This window comes from Plectropomus leopardus, chromosome 9 (assembly GCF_026936395.1).
Source record: "Plectropomus leopardus strain MGB_pleo_1.0 chromosome 9, ASM2693639v1, whole genome shotgun sequence".
In the NCBI taxonomy this organism is placed as follows: domain Eukaryota; kingdom Metazoa; phylum Chordata; class Actinopteri; order Perciformes; family Serranidae; genus Plectropomus; species Plectropomus leopardus.
In genome coordinates, this window is record NC_142184.1 from 6,292,053 (window position 1) to 6,311,706 (window position 19,654).

At 39.7% G+C, this 19,654-nt stretch overlaps 1 protein-coding gene across 1 annotated transcript in view; it reads right to left on the reverse strand.

The window, feature by feature from the left end:
• Window positions 1-19,654, reverse strand: part of acap3a (ArfGAP with coiled-coil, ankyrin repeat and PH domains 3a) — a 98,155-nt gene that overhangs the window by 24,447 nt on the left and 54,054 nt on the right. The window contains exons 3-9 of the mRNA XM_088081825.1: window positions 18,265-18,384; window positions 17,480-17,533; window positions 6,347-6,405; window positions 5,814-5,997; window positions 2,798-2,842; window positions 2,588-2,683; window positions 1,998-2,072 (exon numbers count right to left, since the gene is read on the reverse strand). Of these exons, the coding sequence (XP_087937951.1) occupies window positions 1,998-2,072; window positions 2,588-2,683; window positions 2,798-2,842; window positions 5,814-5,997; window positions 6,347-6,405; window positions 17,480-17,533; window positions 18,265-18,384 (633 nt within the window). The remainder of the gene's footprint in view (window positions 1-1,997; window positions 2,073-2,587; window positions 2,684-2,797; window positions 2,843-5,813; window positions 5,998-6,346; window positions 6,406-17,479; window positions 17,534-18,264; window positions 18,385-19,654) is intronic.

A 19,654-nucleotide genomic window follows, 5' to 3' on the forward strand; every position in this document is an offset into this window, starting at 1 on the left:
TCTCTGAATTATTTAATAACAAAATGCTTTATATATATTTTTTTTAAAAAGTTTATTTTGGGGGGGTTTAATGCCTTTATTTGGTAGGACAGCGTGAGTGTGAAAGGGGAGGAGAGAGAGGGGGTGACATGCAGCAAAGGGCCAAGGCTGGAATCAAACCTGTGGCCACTGCGGCTAGCACACAGCCTGTGTACATGGGGTGCCCGCTCTACCCACTGAGTAGCCAGGTGCCCTACAAAATGCTACATTTATGGATTTTTAGAGTGAGTACCAAGAGAAAATACACAATATTTTAGATATTTCACTAAAAACGACAAATTTGAAGTTGGGGTCATGGCAGACAAAAAGTCAGAGGATCACCAAAGTCAGCAGGGTTCATCCTCTGGGGACCATCAATGTCGGTGCAAAGTTTCATTTTTATCCATTGAATAGTTATCAAGATATTTGGGTCTGGTCCAAAGTTGTAACCAACCAACGCCATCCATAAGCTGAACAGTTCATCCAGTCAGCTCTTTCCTGGACTGAGAGCACAATCAGCACAAACAGAAGCTAATGTGCTGACCATCTACAGCAGACAACAGTGGGATTATCATCTCTTAAAAACACTTAATTCCACTGATTTTAATGCCTAAATCGATGCCTGGACATTGTTAAGGGGGATTAATCAAACACTTCCCAGCTGCCCAGGTCTAATCCCTCCCCAGTCACAACAGATGCACTGGGCCAAGTGGCAGACTGGACACTGGAGGTGAGATGTGAGCACATTAACGCCCTGTTAGACTCACAGAACGGACACGAGGAAGAATATACGCAGCCGAAAGACTGTATGTGTGTGTAAAACTAAACCGTCCTGATCTAAATGTCTGAATCCTTTCCTTGCAGGGAAATCCTCCTCTACGTTTTGGGCATTTTTCATGAGAAAGGAAATACTGATGACAGGATCTGATTTATTGTCTGAAAAAACAAACAAACCCCAAAACAAACAAAGTGAAATTTGTCTTGCATCCCCAGATGTCAACCTGAGAAATAAAGCTCCAGGACCACTTATAGTGTCCAGAACAAAATAAGTATAACATTTTTATTTGACCAATTGATCAGATACAAAAGCATTTTACAACTAATGCCACGGCATGCAAAAATCTGGAAAATCAAATTTAAAAGATGGTGATGCTTCTGAGTAGGGATGCAGATGTATGCCAGTCTGAAGTGATACTGTGGTTTTATGTAGTGGGTTGTTTTGGCGTGAGTTGAGTGTTTGAGATATCTGCTGTAGAGAAGTTTGCCTTCTTTCCAATATAATGACGCTATAAGGCACCTGTGATGCTAAAAGCACCAAAAAATAAATCTGCAATGTCCCGGTTACTCAAGATAATCCACAGACCTTGTTGTGAACAGTTTTATGTAGGAACTATTTTCTTTCTACTGACCTACACCCCCCAACCGTACCACCTCACAGAAATAAGTGTGCAGCTACTCATGGACGAGCGGCTCGTGACTGCAAAAGATGTAAACATTAATGGCGTCCTCCTCAGCTGAGCTGTAACGGTATCGAGCTCTGGTGAGCTATCAGTAGCTGCGCGCTTCGGTCTGTGCGGTGATGCAGTTGGTGGGTGTAGTTAAGCAGAGAGAAAATAGTTCCTCCATGTAACAGCTCACAACAAGGTCTGTGGATTATCTTGAGTAACCAGGTCGTGATTTCTGGAAAGAGACATTGCTGTTGAGTTTTTCAAACATATTTTTTTGGCGCTTTGAGCACCACAAGCCGAGTGCCATTGACTTCCATTATTTTGAAATGAAGGCAGACATCTCTACAGCCGATATCTCCAACACTCAGCAACGAACATCAAAACAATAAGAATGATAAAATAGCACAACGGGCGAGAGGAAAAATATGTATTTGTAAGTTCTGGGTGAATTATCTGTTTAAGACCTGCAGACAACCTGCATATTTATGGTAACCTTTTTATTTGGTCCATGTAAAACAAACAGGAACTCACCCTCTGCTGAATGGTTGCATGTTTATGCTCCATTTCCCTCTTCTCCATGGCCGAATCAATCACCAGCTGATCCAGCTGAAAGTCACAAACAGAGAAAAACAAGCTCAGTGTTTCTGCAGAGACATCCAGGCAAAGGTTCATCCTGTGAAACTGAGACAATAATTCTATATTATCAGTAAAGATGGTCAGTGAGGATGACTCAGAGAAACTGACTGTAACAGTTTCCACTAACACACGCTAAGCCTCCAATGACACGTTAGGTCAGTGTTTGGTAATAAGGCATTGATTCTCTAGCAGCAGACTACCTGCTGTGACAAACACGTTGGTCCACAAAAACACACAACCGTTAAAAATATTGGTTTGAACTGCAACAGAGCCTTTATCATTGCATGTGGACAGGAAGCTTTTTATTCGGTACAATGCACCTGAAATCAAACAAAACGTCTGAATCAAAAAGCGGAAATTCAAACTACACATTACGTAACTGCCTCTTGTCGATAGTTCAAATGAGGAACAAAGCGATTCAAATCAACACACAGCGCCGGGGACAGTGACACAGATCAGAGAGCTGATGAAGACGCTTTGCTCACCTCAGCAGCCAGTTTCTTCATGTACGGGTCGATCTCGTCCAGCAGGTTGTAGCCCTGCTGGAACAGCGAGTACTGGGCGTGCATGAATGACAGCATCTACGTGAGACAGAGACAGATGTGTTTTTAACATTATGAAATACTGTGACCCTGCAGATGACCCTCAGTTTGAATGTGGAATATATTATACAGATACTCTCTGCATTGACTTACAGCATCCAGGATCTCAAATTTCTTCTTGGCCTGGAGGACATTGATCTGCAGACAGAGACAGACGTGTTTCTTAATGTAAATAATAAATCAGATGGTCTGCAGTATTGATTATTGTTATAATCTCCACAACAGGACATCCAGACCACTGACACAACTCCATCTAGTGGACAATCATAGACTTTTTCTAACACTTTCAACTTTTAATTTGAGTTCACTCTGAATAAAATCCACCAGTGTTATTCAAGTATAGGAGGTACAAATTTCGACGTGCTTGTACTTCACTTGAGACTGTTCTTTTCATGCCATTTCCTACTTCTTCTACTATTCAGAGGGAAATATTGTTTTATTTACAGTTTTTGTTACTCTACAAATTCATAGTTCTGCACAAACACACTCAAAGAGCCTTTAAAATATGATGTTTTTATACACATTTTGAAGTTTGTACTATTTTCATATTTTTTCCCACAAACCAAATGATAAACTGATTGATGGATAGAAAAATAGTCTGCAGATTCATCCATAATAAAAAGAATCACTATCATTTTCATTATGAGCTCCATCAAAATCAACAAGGGTGTCTGCAGGAATTAACAAGTTAAATTTAAGACTTTGTAGTATCAGTTTAAATGAAATTTGAGACGACACATGCCATGGAAACACAAAAAGTGAAAACATACTCTTTCCAAGACAAAGTAAACTGACTGATATCTGTTCAAAATGAACAGTAGTGTAAAGTGACACTAATGATGCTCTGTATTTACCGCTCTGCACAGAAAAAAACAAACTGTAGAGCAGGGGCACTGCAAGCATGTTGAATTGTGTTTTCCTCCTGTTAAAATTATGTTTCCTGTAGAACCAACACCAAATACACAACCCCCCCCAACATTTAACACTCATCTAATTTGACTTTAAGACCTCTAAATACTGCTAAGGCTTTTTATATGTGGATCTGAGACGTGAAGTTTTTTTTAGGATCAGTGGCTGGTCTTGACCAACTTCAATCGTAAATTCCTGCTTTTTCATTAATGCACAAGTAATAATAATCTAACGATATAATATATAATAGTATAAATGTCACAGGACATTTACTCAAGTCGAGGATCTGAATGCTTCTCTATCACTGAGGAAAACGAAAACCCATTTATTCAGCTTTATCATAAACCAATCTTTTTATACTGAAACCAATAAAAGCAATAAAAGCACATATTTAAAAGCAAAGTATTTTACAGTGTTGTATTAGTACTTTTACGCAAGTGTCTGATATGAATATTTCCTCCATTACTGCAAACCACCATACTTTACATTACGGGTAAATAACACACACTTCCATAAACAAACAGTCCCCGTGGCATTGTATATCGTAACCGATGCAAACCTAAATAACATTTTGTGCTACATTTAAGAGGTCACTTGTACATATAGCATTTCTCCCTACAGCTCTGACCTTTTCTGCCTCGAGACGCTTTGAATTAAGACTCAAAGGGGAACGTGTCTGAGAGCAGTGAGAGAAAGCTGCCAGCAGACAGAGTGAAGAATGGAAAAAGAGGGCACGGCCATCACAGCGATCACACTCAATCAGTCTCTTTATCCCCCTGCAGGCCGCCATGAGGACGAGGTTACAACTTGTGGGCAAAATAAACTGCACGCTGCATATGAAGAGAGAGCAGGATGTGTCACAGAGGAAGAGGGACGGACGCAGACATCGCCGCAGGCTAACAGGGCAACGTCACGGTCAATCCCCGATTGTACAGGCGAGATCAGGCTGTCGAAGGGGAATATGAATACATTCTGATGCCCTATAAAGAGATTCAAGCAGCATCCAAATTTTACGTTCTCCAAAATCCACCCCGCCTTTGAGTATTAATTTTGATTTCTGAAGAGGTGAGACAACTCATGACTCTGTTTGTGCATAACCTGATCCTTTATAATTTGAGATCACAGCCCACAGATTCAGTCTTTTCCTGCAGACACAACGTGAACTTTTAACAACAACTGCTTGAAATCAAAGCAGCATGATCTGATTTGCCAAAATGTAAACAAAGAGTCTTTAAACACGGAGGTGAAAGTTGTTTTATATTCAATATTCAGGCCCTAAGAGAAGTCAGTTCTCAGTAACCAATAGCAATATTTTAGCCTGCTACTTCGGTGAATCGACAGCAGATGGAAAATTAAATTGAAGTTGATGATAGGGGCTGTACCAGACATAATGCAAAATAAAACCTTTGCCTAATTTTACATTCATCTCCCAAACCTTATAAAGAAAAATTGTGCAAAATGGGCCGATGCAGCGTTGAGTTGTATGTCCCCACTGTTAAAGCCGTTTGTTCTAATTCTGTTATGAATTTCCACCTGGATGATGAACAGTTACATGTCTGTTACTGTCTTTTTTGGGGCTGATTTAAAACGAAGCATACAGAAGCGTAATACATATACTTGAAAAAAAAAAAAAAATCTGAATTAATGAGATATTCTCTCAAAATTCTGTGAAAATGTTTTATTCAAAAAAATTCTGCTACGTTCTGAATTAACAGGATAATTTTCTCTTATTTCAGGGGAAAGCGATCAAGGGAAAAAAATTGAATTAAAAACTTACGAGGTTACTACCTTGTTAATGAAGAAAACCAAGAGCAGATTTTTGTTTTCCATGCATTATGCTTCTGTACAGTCAAGATTTTGTTTTTTTCCAGTTTTTCTGAGGGTGGGGTTCAATCATAAATATTTTATTATTTTAATAATTTAGGTAGATGGTTAAAAATATTCTATTTTTTCCATATTTAATTGTCAAATAAAGTTGCACATAAATGTTGGAGGTGTACAAATGGCTGTTTAAAATATTTTTTTTTAAAAATGAGGCTTTTCAGAAAATTCCCAGTGTTACAGCTTGTCCCACTTTTAATTTTACAGGAAGATATAAATAAAGATAAATCACGTCACATAGAGGAAGCTGCAATAGCTCGACTATATCAAAGGAACACATTTACTCCTATATAAGGATTCATAGAGTCATTTTTCTGACCTGTAGTACGTAGTCCAGAGCGAGGTGTCGGAAGCACTTGCGAGTGATGCTGAGCGTGCCGGCGGCCTCTTCCACCTCGTGAGGTTTGTTCCTCGGCGCCTGAGCGTTCTTCACCTGCGCTATCTCCATATCCTCCCGCACCCTGTCGAAGTGCTTCTTGGTCTCCTTGAACTTCCGAACATCCCTGACAGACACAAATTCAAGTGAGAAATCAGTAAAATTTCACCAGATCACAAAACAAACTACAGTTCAGTTCAGCAGAATACAGATTTTTGAATATTCGGCCACAAAGTCACCATGAGGTTACAGGTAACCTACTTCTGCTGCCTGGTTCATGATACGTCTGTGAAAACATATCTGGGCTTCAAAAGGTTGTCCCCTTTTTAATGTTTAAAGAACCCAAAAAGGTTTTGGGGCAACAAGGGAACATCTGCTCTTTAAAGGTCCTGACTGTTTCTACCTGCGCTGAATCTTTTATGCATCCTAAAGTTCTGAGGAGACACCTGACCGGAGCACACTGGAGGTTTACTCACTCTTTCACAAAGTTGTGCAACTGCTGCTTCACAGACCGCTGAGCCTGATCGAACAGGATCTGAAACAGATGGAAAAAAACGGACATTATTGTCTCTTTATTACGTTTTTGAAACACATGAAGAGTTTGAACAGCCGGAGATTAAAAGTGCAGCCAAATGTTTCACGCTACAGCTGGTCCAGGGCTGTTTTTCCTGTGTTAATAACCCTCAGGAGACATGGTTTTGATAATAAATACTAGTGCTTAAGCAATTATTCACTTAATCAGTCAGTCAATTAATGGAAAGTAATTTAGAAAGAGGGATACGTTTTTATCCACATGAGGAAATTTTAATTGGACTCTGCAAACAGAGACTTGTCAACACATATGGACACACACCACCATTATCAAAAGACATCAAAGAGCGCATAAAAATACAAAAACACAACCAACACAAAAAATACACACCCCGAGGCATCAGTCAGTCAGTGGATTGGTTTTCGGCTTGCTCTGCAGCAGCTTCCGTAACCTTGGCTACGAAGCCTAGACTACCGTTTAAAGCGAAGCGTCAACTGATGTGATAACAGAAAGTATTGAGACAAGTGATTTCTCAGCCAAATGTTACCCCATTCTAGCTCATCAAATGTGGGGATTTGCTGCTTTTCTCTGAGTTTTTGTGATAGAAAACTAAATGTCTTTCAGTTTTGGACTACTGGTCAAAAAACAAAACAAACAAACAAACAAAAAAAGCAATCTGACAACATCATCCTTTGGCTTTTGGAGGTTATGATGGAGAATTTCTAGAATTATCTGACATTTTACTGAGAAAATAACTAACAGATGAATCAAGAAAATAACCGCAGAATTTAAAAATGAATGAAAATAATCTTATCAAAACAATTTATTTTTTTGGCCGCTGCAGTTACTACTAAAAAACAGTAAAGAAGAACTTTTGTTTGATTATTTTCTTACTTATGTTAAACAAATACAGAACAAAAAAAACTGAAAAATAATTAATATTTTCCACACAGACTCGTACATTTTGCCATTTCTCAATCAAAGGGTGAAGACTTTTGGAGGGAAAAAAACAGTCACACCACTGACAATGAGTATCTAACCAACAGAGGGCGACAAAGCACAACTATTTCCACGTGATGCATGCAAACGATGCAAATCAGCCTTTAACGCCTGCTGGGATGAATGGTGAATGAATGAATGTCACTCTGACTTAAACTGCACCCGCTCCAACACAATAACACCCTGCCTTCTTTTAGGTGTTTTACATCCAAGATCCCTCCCTCCTCTCTTTCGCCCTCTGAGCACATCCTCTGTGATTGCTGCTTGCTGCTGCTAAATAGGTCACTCGGGCAGAGAGGGAGGGAGGACGAGAGTGTGAGGGAGGAGAGGAGGCTTTTTTGGTACAATGTGACACTGCAGAGTCTGCATCCAAAGCAGGGTGCACACCCACTCGGACAAACAGTCAGAGCACATGTGCTATCATCACCACAAACTGAGCAGCTAGATTGGTTAAAGGGTTTGCTTCCTCATCCAGCCTGAATAATTGGATCTACAGCTGTGAGTGTGTGGATTAGAAGATTTGCAAGGTCCTATAAAACTAAGCTTATGGGCGTTTTAACTCGGGGATTACAGGCGCTGATGATGAGTAAGACACTTTCTCTATAGATGCCACTGTAGGCGGAGTACAGATGGAGCCAATAAGGGACTGTTCTTTATTATAGAAAGGAGGGGGTGTTACTTGCTTTCTTAAAATTTCATCTTGACCCTCCCCAAAGCTACAAATATCTTTCCTTGAGCCTCCCTGAGTGAAGAAAATGCACAACCCTCCCTCCACTATAAATAACAATATCTTTTTAAATATTTGCATCAAATATTTGCATTGGAGACAATGAAGAGCACAGACGTGGGTTATTTTCAAAACAAAAGCAAATTTCTTAAACGAAATGTAAATCTTTCATGCAGCTGTGTGTGTGCTTCAACAGAATATGGATGCACTGCACACAACCGGTCATCATTGGTCCTACCACACAAAACCAACACAATGCATGCAAACACACACATCACAGTGTGCACACAGCGGCAGCAGCGGCCAAAATTATACCAGTAACTTGGCACGGCAAACATTATTAGATAAAACATCTGCAAATGTTAAAGTTCAAAGTTCAAAGTTGAAAACAAAATTGTGGAGTTGAAAAAACCTTTGTTTTTTCACTATTGTCATGCATGCAAGAGTAAAGAATTTAATGCTTTTTCCAGGATCTGCTGCAAACGGTTTTAGTAAAGTGATTTTTAAGAAATATTAGAATTTTTAACTTGGATTTGGTTATGTTTGTCACACATAATAGGCGGCTCACCACGATATCATCTGGCGCCACACATTGATTTTCTATTTTTGGAGCTAGGTCATTCCTTAGGAGCACTTTAGGAGCGTACTCTAGGCACAAATGGAGCAGCCAAACGCCAGGCACAGTAAAAGTGAACCTTTACCGATAATTGTGAGGGTTCTTAAAGTTTGCATTCACTCGCTTCTGCAGCAGCTGCTTTTCTCATTCATCGATCTGATCTGATCAACTCTGATCAAACTGACAGATCAAACATCCACCTTGCAACTCAAACTCTACCATCTGCTGCTGAAGGGAAAAAACTGGATGTTGTGTTCAAGGACTGTCATAAATTTAAAAACCAAACTGTTTTTACAGTTACTGGCTATGATAAATGGTGTGATTTTGACCTTTTTAACATGCCTCCAAAACCCACCTGCATGTTTTGGGTTTCAGAAGGTATTTAAAATAAATACAAAATAAAACCGTTTCAAGTTTAATGTTGCTCCCCTAAGCCAAAAATACAAAACACAAGTTCCTCCCCAGCGCTTAAAAAAATATTTGACATGCCACCCACATTTTGCAATACCCCCTCCCCCCTCATAAATAATGAACAGTCCCTAACCAGAATAAAATGCAAGTATAGATGACTTTAATTTGACCGGCCTTCAAAATAAAACTGTGGCTGACATGGAAGCGGTCATTGTTTTCCTGCCACCAACTCTAAAAGTTTGTTTTCATGGTGGGTTAAAACTTCCTTTAACTGCTCTATAAACTCACTGTGCTCAAATGACTGTGAGAAAAAAGCCGCCCTCCCATCCTGTTTGTTGGTTCATCACATCAGAAACCATCTACTTCACTTTAGAAAGGAATTCCTGCGACGCTGCGCCGGACAACGAATTATCCACCTCGCCTGCAACACACTAACAGGTGAGCAGGCCTTTGTAGTCAAGCACATAAAGTGTTTTAACTGCTTTTTGGAGAGCGTCATGTTTAAAGGCCGCCCTGTTTGACCGTGCATGTATAGTCAGTCTGTTCTCCTGGATTCAAAAAGCGCAAGTGAGAAAGTGAGTCTTGTGCCATCGAGGACTCCCACAAACATGCGATTACTCAAAACAGAAGCAGCAGGGCGGCGGCCATAAACACCCACGTGTAACATTAGGTTAGGCACCGTGAAGACAGGTCTGAGGTGAACTGAGAGTCAATGTAAACCACCACCTTTAAAAGTAGTCAAGTCAACAAGCGCACATCCATGTTTGTGTTGTTGTGTGTGAGAGTGGCGGCGGGCCGTGAGACTTCCTGCCTCTGAGAGTAAAGCCGCCTGCAGCATTCCTGAGCTGCTTTGTGGCAAGTTGACACCCCGAAGTTCATGGGACAAGATGCCAGAGGTTGTGTCTGATGGAAACAACTGCGGGATGAACAACACACGGCATCATAAGTGAAGTTTTAATTAGCCACAATAATGTTGTGGCTGTATGGATGGTGATGCAGGTGAGTTTGTGAAATACTTTGTAAAATATCTTAAAATACTGGATGCATTACCATGAATTAAGGACATTTATGGTCCTGAAAGGTTTATCCTTAAAGGAATTGTTTACCGTCCAAAAGATCATTTTTATATCCATTACTTGTTCCATGTTATGTTAAATTTCTCGCATGGGTATGTTAAACAAATCTTATATCTTGAAATACTGGATGCATTGCCATGAAATTTGGACATTCACGGTCCCTGGAGGTTCATGAATGACCAATCCAAAAATGGAAAAATTCTTGATGTACTGAAGTCAAAGCGGTCTGCATTGAAAAAAACAACTGCATTATGTCAAAACATCTGTTTACAAACTCTCACACAACTCATGAAGTATAATCCACGTCTCATATATCCAGCCGTGAACTCAGTACTTCCCAAAGAGATATCGCTTCTCTGACAGGGAACTAAATTGAAAGTGAAACTCATCCTTACTATCTTCTATCTATGTGTGTGTGTGTGTGTGTGTGTGTGTGTGTGTGTGTGTGTGTGTGTGTGTTTTTTCTCTTGTGTGTCACATTTGACTTCATTGACAGGTTGGAAAAAACAGCATGGAGGCCTGTGAAGATTTTAAGACGGTTACTTCCTTTTTAAGTATCTTATTTATTCAGTCTCCCCTTTAAAACTCGGTGCCAAATAATTTAGAACAATGTTCGAGGGCTGCTTGGATTGAGGCGGATGGTATTTTATGTCAGTGTGTCATTGCATTTTGCTGGCAAAGGGGCTAAAATTTGCATGTTCAACCAGGTGTTTTATTTCCATCAAAGCCAATCGGAGCCGGAGGTGATGAATACCAGTGACTACTGCAGAGTCATTTAACCTGTGTGTGAATGCCAGTTGTAACCGTTCCCAATACATTAAGGAGCCAGATGTTAGCGGGTGTTCGTGGTTTTTTGTGCAGTGGGAAAGAGGCTTTGGACTAGAGCATTTGGCACGAGTTGTGTGAGACTGTGAAAACAGGTGTTTTGATATGGTATGGTATATATGTTGTTAAACACAAACCCCTATGACGTCCAATTAAGACTTTTCTACGTTTTTGAAGTCTTCATTGAACGTGGAGGCAGGCAAGAAAAACAAAGTTTTATTCAGGAATTCAGCATAACACAGGGTGAGAAACTGCTATCCAAATGATCATTCTTCACTTATCAGACACTGCAGGATGCAGGATTTTCTGTCATCTTAAGCTGTTCATAAAGTCTGTAGGAGCCCTGCAGACTTTATGAACATCCCCTTATTGTTTGGATTTAAAATCTTCTCAGCAACTAATGACTATCATAACATCTTATTCTCAGAGACAGACGGGTCAACATACACAATGAAGCTGGAATGCGGTCGAACAAAGAAAACACTGTCAAAGAGGTTTTAGGTAAGTGAGGAGTATCTGGCACATCTTCCATGACCTGATATCAGAGCTGAGGAATGAGACGACTACGAACGCCCTCACAATGGACCACTGTGCTGACGACCAGTCTGTTAATTCCCTCTCATTCCACAGACATGCTGGGACACAAACGAATATAATGAAAGCAGTCAAGCAATTATCTTTGGCCAAATTAATGATGTGTACACACAAGTAAAGCACCCTGTCAAATCAGACAGCAACTGTCAACATGTGGTGAGAAAAACTCTGTTTTTTACTTTATTCAAGAAGATCGATGCTCAAAAAAATCCACTTCAAACAACTGAAAACTTCTTAATAAAGGTAATTTCCTGCTGTTGCCACTGTGTGCCTTCGGTTAGAATTGATTACATCTATTTATTTACGATTTTTAAATCAAAAGTAAGTGATTTCTGACAAACAAATGTTCAACAAAAAGTTAAATATGATAAACTTTGTAAACTTTTTTTAAGAGCGCTCTGGAGAAGAGGTGGGAGGAAAATCGATGCAGTATAGTATTGCTATATTTTTGTGTGGCAATACTGTAAAGAAATAAAAAGTGACTGGTGCAGAATAGACCATCAGCGCCTCAGCATAAATATATGGCGCCCCCATTGCAAAACTTTTTTTTTTAATTGACTGTCTTGGAAAAATAACTAATAATAACACAATATCCAAGAATTGTTGTGTTTTTACGGTTAATGAGCTGTTTATATCTCCATATGCAGCGTGTCCTCGTCTACGAGTCCACCATGTTTCAACCAAACGTTTCTACATGCACATTGCAGAAGATCATTTTGGAGCCTGTGTTTATGATTTCTTTATTTACAGCTTTTGCATTTTATTGGTATTTATGACAAATTTATCTTGTGTTGTCTGTGGTGTCTGAAAACTGTATCAAATGGATGTCTTTCGCATTATACTGCAAACCAAATTTACCTACGGGTACAAATAAAGGAAGCTGAACCTGCACCTGAACCTGAACCTGAACCCAGAGTGGACAAATTTTAAAACTGTCAAAGTTTCATTTGGTTGCAGTCTACGACCTCACTACTAGATGCCACTAAATTCTACAAACTAGAGATTTAACCAAGTGTTTTACACATTACCACATAATAATCAGAGTGCTGTTAAAACACTAAGAAATGTAAAGATTCAACATATCTGCAACATATGAATGCACAAATTGTTGTCGTTGGGCGCGAACATCTCCACAATTTTTTTTTCATTAATTAGTTCTATTGTTCCCGCTCCACATCTATCAGTGGTTTTACCATTTTCAACCAATAAAATGTATGTAAAGAAGCCTGTGACTAAATCTCCTATCTCCATAGGATCCTTTTAAAAACAGTGTTTTTTTTTAATTCCTGAAAAATAGCAAAGCGGGTTTGTGACCAGCAGCAGCAATATATGACATATTTTGTTTGAATAAACACACAATGCTAACATTTATTCAGGCGATTGTGTTTAATAAAGTTACTCCTGACTGTACAAACAATGAAAAAAGGCCATGTGGCAGGAGAATAACTCGGATCATATAATGCCTTTATCATTTATTGATCTATCGTGGGGTGAATTGCTCCTTTAGGAAACGCAGATCATAACTCCTTGTATTCCTGCTGTTCAGGGGCTTCGAGCTTGCTTTCAATAGCTGTCAATATAAAGTATTTAAAGGGCACAAATAGTAGTGTAAGTATCGCTTTCTCTGTCAGGACACTGTGCTCCCTGTGAGGACACACTTTCATATATTTTTACTTTCTGAACAAAGGATAGTTGTAGTCTGTTTGGAGCGAGAAAGAGTTGCAGCTGCAGACAGAGACGCCTTCCTGCTGTGTTTTACTTTGTTTTCCAGTTTCCAAATATAACAGAGACACCAGTGCTGGCATCTCACATGGGAATAAACTCATTCAGCGTGTACAGCCGACTGCAAGAGCGTACAAAGAATAAAATCAGCATGTAGCTGAAAATGTACTTGAAAATAATATGTGGTTATAACCTAAATTCTTCCATCCATACATGACTTCTCTCCACCTAAATCTAATCCTTCAGCAGCTCCGATGTTAGTCTCTCTTTGCATCTTTGTGTCAGTCTCCCCTCATTTCTAATAGATGTTCAGAGAGTCAAACATAAGTCAATAATTTATGGAGTATTCATATGGAGTTTCATGCTTGAATTAAACAGAGGCTGTTAAAGTGTTGGCCTGATTCTGTTGATGCTTTGGAAAAGGAAAAAAAAAAAAAAAACTATTGTGAAATTTTTGGAAGACGCAGAGGCTCGGCTCGGAGCTAAACTAAAAAGGAGCTATACTTCACACAAACAGAGCCTGTTTGTTCTGTTGTGTGGCGCTGAACTGGCAAAACGGAGCCGAAATATCAGGAAATGGAGGGAAGCAAAAGCCAAGACTCTTTTATACTTGTCTTGGATTGCTCGCTCCAACGTCCTCGTGTATGCGTAAACATATGTGTTTATTTTACGCGTTTTAAGGGCACCCGAGCATGGCTGCAACAAGGACAGTTGGCGCTCAGCGCTCCTATTTGTACGGAGCCATTTCATATTCTTCAGCGCAGTGGCAGCTGTGCAGCAGGAGCATGCACACAGAGGGACATCCGTCACAAGTAGCAGAAATAACCATCATCATTTCTTATTCATTGGAGCGCTGCTGGAGTCCCTCATCTTTCTGGAGCGCTGCACACTTAAATGCACACAGTGTCTTCTCTGATTAAAATAGGAACACGTGAAGGATGTCAGCAGTAAATGTAAATACATCTCTTGAATATTGGTGGATCAGGAGGGTGCATTAAGGTCAGATCATCATCTGTGAAATCTATAATCTCAGGGGGAATCCCTTTTATAACCTCAGTGTTGTGCTTATCTTACTGTACGCCCCCCCCCCTGCATTTTACATCAAAGTCACAAAGAAAACCTTTGAGAGCCAATCATATTAATGTCCAGTCAGACTCTTGGCTCTAATGGACAGGAGGGAGGGCGAGAAGGGGGGAAACAGGCGGCTGAAAACCCAGCTGAGCTCACAGTGGAAGAGGCCAGCTGGTCCCAGGCCAGACCCACACTCTCTGACGGTCTCTGAACGTGTGACACACTGAACCAGACAAACAGGAGATCTGTCAGACTGACAGAAACACTGACAGACTGATGAAGCTCTGAAGTCTGCATCTGACTGGAACTGGGCAGAAAGACATCGTCCTAAAACTGCCAAAGCTCTCATGTGAATTCATTTACAAAAAGGCCAGAAGGAACAAAAGAAAAGCCTTTCCAGTAAAACAGAGAAATTAACTTTGCAAAGCTTTTTCCGTGATTCTCGCATTGTGCTGCACATATCTATAAAAAGTGTGGGGATAAGTATGACAACTGATCCAAATCCTCATAATATTGTTTTCCGTGCATGCGTCAGAAGAATATTTAATATTTTGTGTGAAACTGTCAAAAAAACCTGTCCCATTAATTGGAAAAAAAAGGTTTTTGTATTTCAGGCAATGCCAAAAAGACATATTCTGCAAAACTGCAATGGAAACACTTTTTTTGCTTTCACATGATGCTATGGCTATGTGCTTGTCGGTAGGAACTGGCTCCCTCATGATGCAGCAGGAGCTACGAGAGCTGTTATTGCATCACATAACTCTTCAAAAGTTGAGCGGATCATATGGAAGTTTTGAATCCACAATTCCTCTGTGAAATCGTAGAGAAATCCCTCATACGCGACTTGTTTTTCCATTATCGCTCACACAAGATGCCTACGTCACCTTCAGTCGTATATAATGACGGCTAGTGCGGCGCCTGCAATAGAAATAAACCTGCTAATGTTTTAAACATCCGCTGCATCCGAAACGTCGCATAACGTCACTCAATGGAAACGCAGTCATCTCGCAATTGTGTTTTATCAACATTTTGAAAATATGGCTATTGTCCTGTAAAGTACATTCCTGCTTGTCTTCAGTCTTGTCTTTTGACTCTGAAGCACTGAGGCATGAAAAAGTTTTACTTTTCACTGCTGTGATTACAACTCGTGCAAAAGGGTCGCTATTGTCTGGCGACATGCTATCGACAGTCACCTACATACTGTACACATGCCTGGCCATATGTAACACACTCAAGGTTACAAAGGGTTACTACTGTCCAGCGGCTAAAGCTCGTCCACGCCTGGCTGAGCGACCCGGGTCCATTAACCCTCCATTTGTAAACCTGATCTCTCTCTCCACCAACAGACTGGGAGCGTTTGAGGCGGAGGGAGGGGCTGATTTGCGATGACACATCTTTGTTTGGCTTCAGAAAGGAATGTGATCCACACACACACACACACACACACACACACACACACACAAACACACTCTGCACTTTACAGCAACGTCGAGCACGCAACGGGTTCAAGCTAATGGACTTCAAAGGGTGTCAGGGGGCCAGAGGGGGGCCGGAGGGGGTCAGGGGGTCAGGAGCCTCAGAGGCAGGGAGGGGAAACGACGGCAGTAAAGCAGACACTCTGTTTAACATCGGGGGGGAGATTTAGAGTGAAAATACAGTAACAGAGCGGGTTATGAGTAAAACATCATATTGTTATTGTTATTCATGGTTGTGAGTCTGAGGAATGTTATCAGGGTCTTTATAAGAGACGAGATGCAAACACTCGAAGATCGAAGCAAAGAACTGCTTTTGAAAATAAAACAGAAATCCACAAGCTCACTTTACAGTACTGTTTTCTAATAAGGAGGCTCTTATAAAGGGTTTCTAACATGTAACTAACAGCTAAATTACCCATTTATAAGTGATTTACTACTTTTTTTAACCATTAGGGACTTTTTGGTGCATTTTATGCGCTGTTCACTCTTCTTTTTGTTTAATCTTGGAATTTCCAGCTCAGCTCCAACAATAAGTCTAAAACACAAAATTGTGTTAAAAAGTGTTAACAAAATTGTTACATTCAGACTGTTAAGTAAGAAAAATGTGCCACTCAAAGTGACTTTTTTTATCCTATAGCCATCAAAGCAAAAAACATGCTTTGGATTATATCTGGGTGTCATTTTTGGCTTTTGTCTTTGAATTTGTCATTTTTCTAATTTTCCACCTGAGCATTTTTACCATGTTTGGCTTATGGAGAAAATACATGCTTTTTCCATAGGTGCACTGTCACAATCAATTTTGCTGCAAATCATTGACACCCCAGGCTGTGATAATAAAAAACAACTAAGCATGTATTATACTGAAAATAATTCAATTTTTGCGTGTTTTTTCATCTAAAAACATAGTGGCATCATGACAAAAACCTGGCATTTAAAGGATTAAAATTCTGAAAATTAATGAATATATATATATATATATATATATATATATATATATATATATATATATATATATATATATATATATATATATATATATATATATATATATATATATATATATATATATATATATATATAATTGTTATAAAAGATTTTATTAGCCATTGCAAAAGTCTTTAGTTTCATTTTTTTGAGTCCTGATTAAAAGATGTCTCATGAGTCAAGTCAGTTTTATTTATAAAGCCCATTATCACAAGTTAAAATGTGACTCAGAGGGCTTTACGGACTCACGGCTGATGAGGAAAAACTCCTTTACGTACGAGTAAGTGCTTTTCTGGAAAGTCAGTGTCTTTTTTGCAATTTTTCTTCTGAGATGTGATACAGCTGACAGTTACACAGAGACAGACAGACAGATTAACTGATGTGTGACTGAAATAATCCATGTGGAATCAGTTCAGCTCAGTTTGACCCTCTGTGTAGCTCTAAAGGGAATACGGGAGCCTTGTGAGGCCTTAAACTGCCAGTAAACGTTGGATGATATCACTGCTGCTGCTCCGTCTCAATCCACTGTTTGTGGAGGACACATGGGGACAGTCTCGAGCAGAGTGGGAGGACTTACCATGTGGTAGTTAATGATTTCCTGGAGGCTTTCACCGCACTTTTCCAGGCACTCCTGCAAAGACAAAATATCATCATCCTTTAACCAGATCATAAATAAAGAAATATTCCCAGAGCAGCCGCTTATTTGTATCCGAGAGTAGAAAAAGCAAAAAAAAACCTGACAAAAATGAAACCAAAATTTATATGAATTCTAAATGGGAGAAAATGAAAAGATCTGCGATGCTAAAATTAAACTGGTTAATGTCAGTTGAGGTAAACTGGAGGATTTCTTCTCTTGCACAGGAAAAGAAACTCTAATTGCAGGGCTGCTTCAGTTTCTTTTTTTCTTTTACAATGGAAACTACAAATAAGAAAAAGACTTTAATAAGAAACTCTCAATTAGTCTTACAGTTGGAGCCAAGAAGGCTTTTAATAGTACTTAATGTCAGCAGCAATGAAAAGAGTCAGAGATGCCGGTGCTGCGAGCCGAGCCAGAAGTTTCCAGACCGGATCTGATGCTCACTTACTAATCTGTTAGTAATCAGGTTTACACACACACACACACACACACACACACACACACACACACACACACACACACACACACACACACACACACACACACACACACACACACACACACACACACACAAAGAAGAGGAAAGTCCCCGTCACAGATGCCACTTGCTGTTAGCAGTCCTATCCACTAAATAAAACACGAACTGTGACATAAAACCACAATAAAGTCTATAATTTTCAAACAGAGCTGCTCGATGAAAAGACTCGGTCTCATTACAAACTCACCGAGATCGTCTCGTCCTTCTTGCACTGCTGAGACAAGTCCCGAATGCCGTTGACGAAGAGCTTGTTGGCGCTGACGTACGCCTTCCCAGCTTCAATCATGCCACTGCATAACTTCACCAGCTGGGGGGAGGACAGACACATTTGAAGCGAGACAAACAGAGGTATCACAGTCACTGCACACATCATATTAACATTCATAGAAAACTAATAGTTAATAACTTTTATAAAAATAACTTTTTGGCTATTATGCTGAAAGTCTCTGTTTCCATACAGACGTACGTGTGACGAATAATCTGTAAAAACAAATGGCCTTAACGCATGTAAATCAGCCAATCACATCTTCTAATGCAGCCGTCAATCATGTAGAGCTGCAATGATTAATCAGTTATTCTCTTAGTTTTAAACGATCAAATTCACCAACAGGGATTTGAATATTCAATTGATCATTTTAAGTCATTTATTTGGGAAAAATCTCAAAATTCTCTGATTCCAGCTCCTTAAAAGTCGACGGTTTTCTTTAGTCATGGCTGACAGTACACTGAATATCAACTGTGGAGCAAACACGGTATTTGAAGACGTCACATTACGGTTTAGGAAAAACTGGTTGATATTTCTTATGTTATTTTATACACCAAACACGTAGAGCTGTTCCAGTACTGATACCAGTATCTGCCTCCATCACTACCTAAAATGCTGAATCTGGTATTGCTGAGTACGCTAGTCCACGCACTGATTCAATTCCACATAATTTATTAATAAACTCACCAGATAACACAGCGAGTTGCGCTGTGCAGACAGCGAAAATGAATTGATATATGGTAAATAATTTAATGTTCGCCACAAAATGTTTTACACTGGAAAATTCCACCGGAAAAAAAGGCAACACGTAAAATATGCAAGGCCTTAATTTCAAAGTTAGTAGTACACAGCTGTTTATATTTTTCAAGCACTGGTATCTGGTTGGTACTGGGTATTGGCCGATAGAATGCGGACTGGAAGCAGTGATCAAATATGAATGAAGATACTGTTACTGCACTGCTTTTTTCTCAACTCAGATGTTTTCAGAAACGTATTTTAGTGTACTGTTTAGCTGTAAAATGAGAACGTTGGTGCCATGTTGAAATTACTCGAGCCAAACGAAGCACCGCCCTTCAGCAAACTCTCATTTTACAGCTAAACAGTCCACAAACATATGTTTGCGAAAACATCTGAGGTGATAAATAGGCAATGCAGTAACAGAATCTTGATTCATATTTCATCAGCGATGCCTAGTTTAACAGTCATTGACATGATTGCGTTATAGACTCCTCGCCTCTGATTGGTTTGTTTCCGTCAGCCGTAGTGGCGTCTAGCAAACGCCATCAGAAACAGTACTCGTGTACTACTGTCA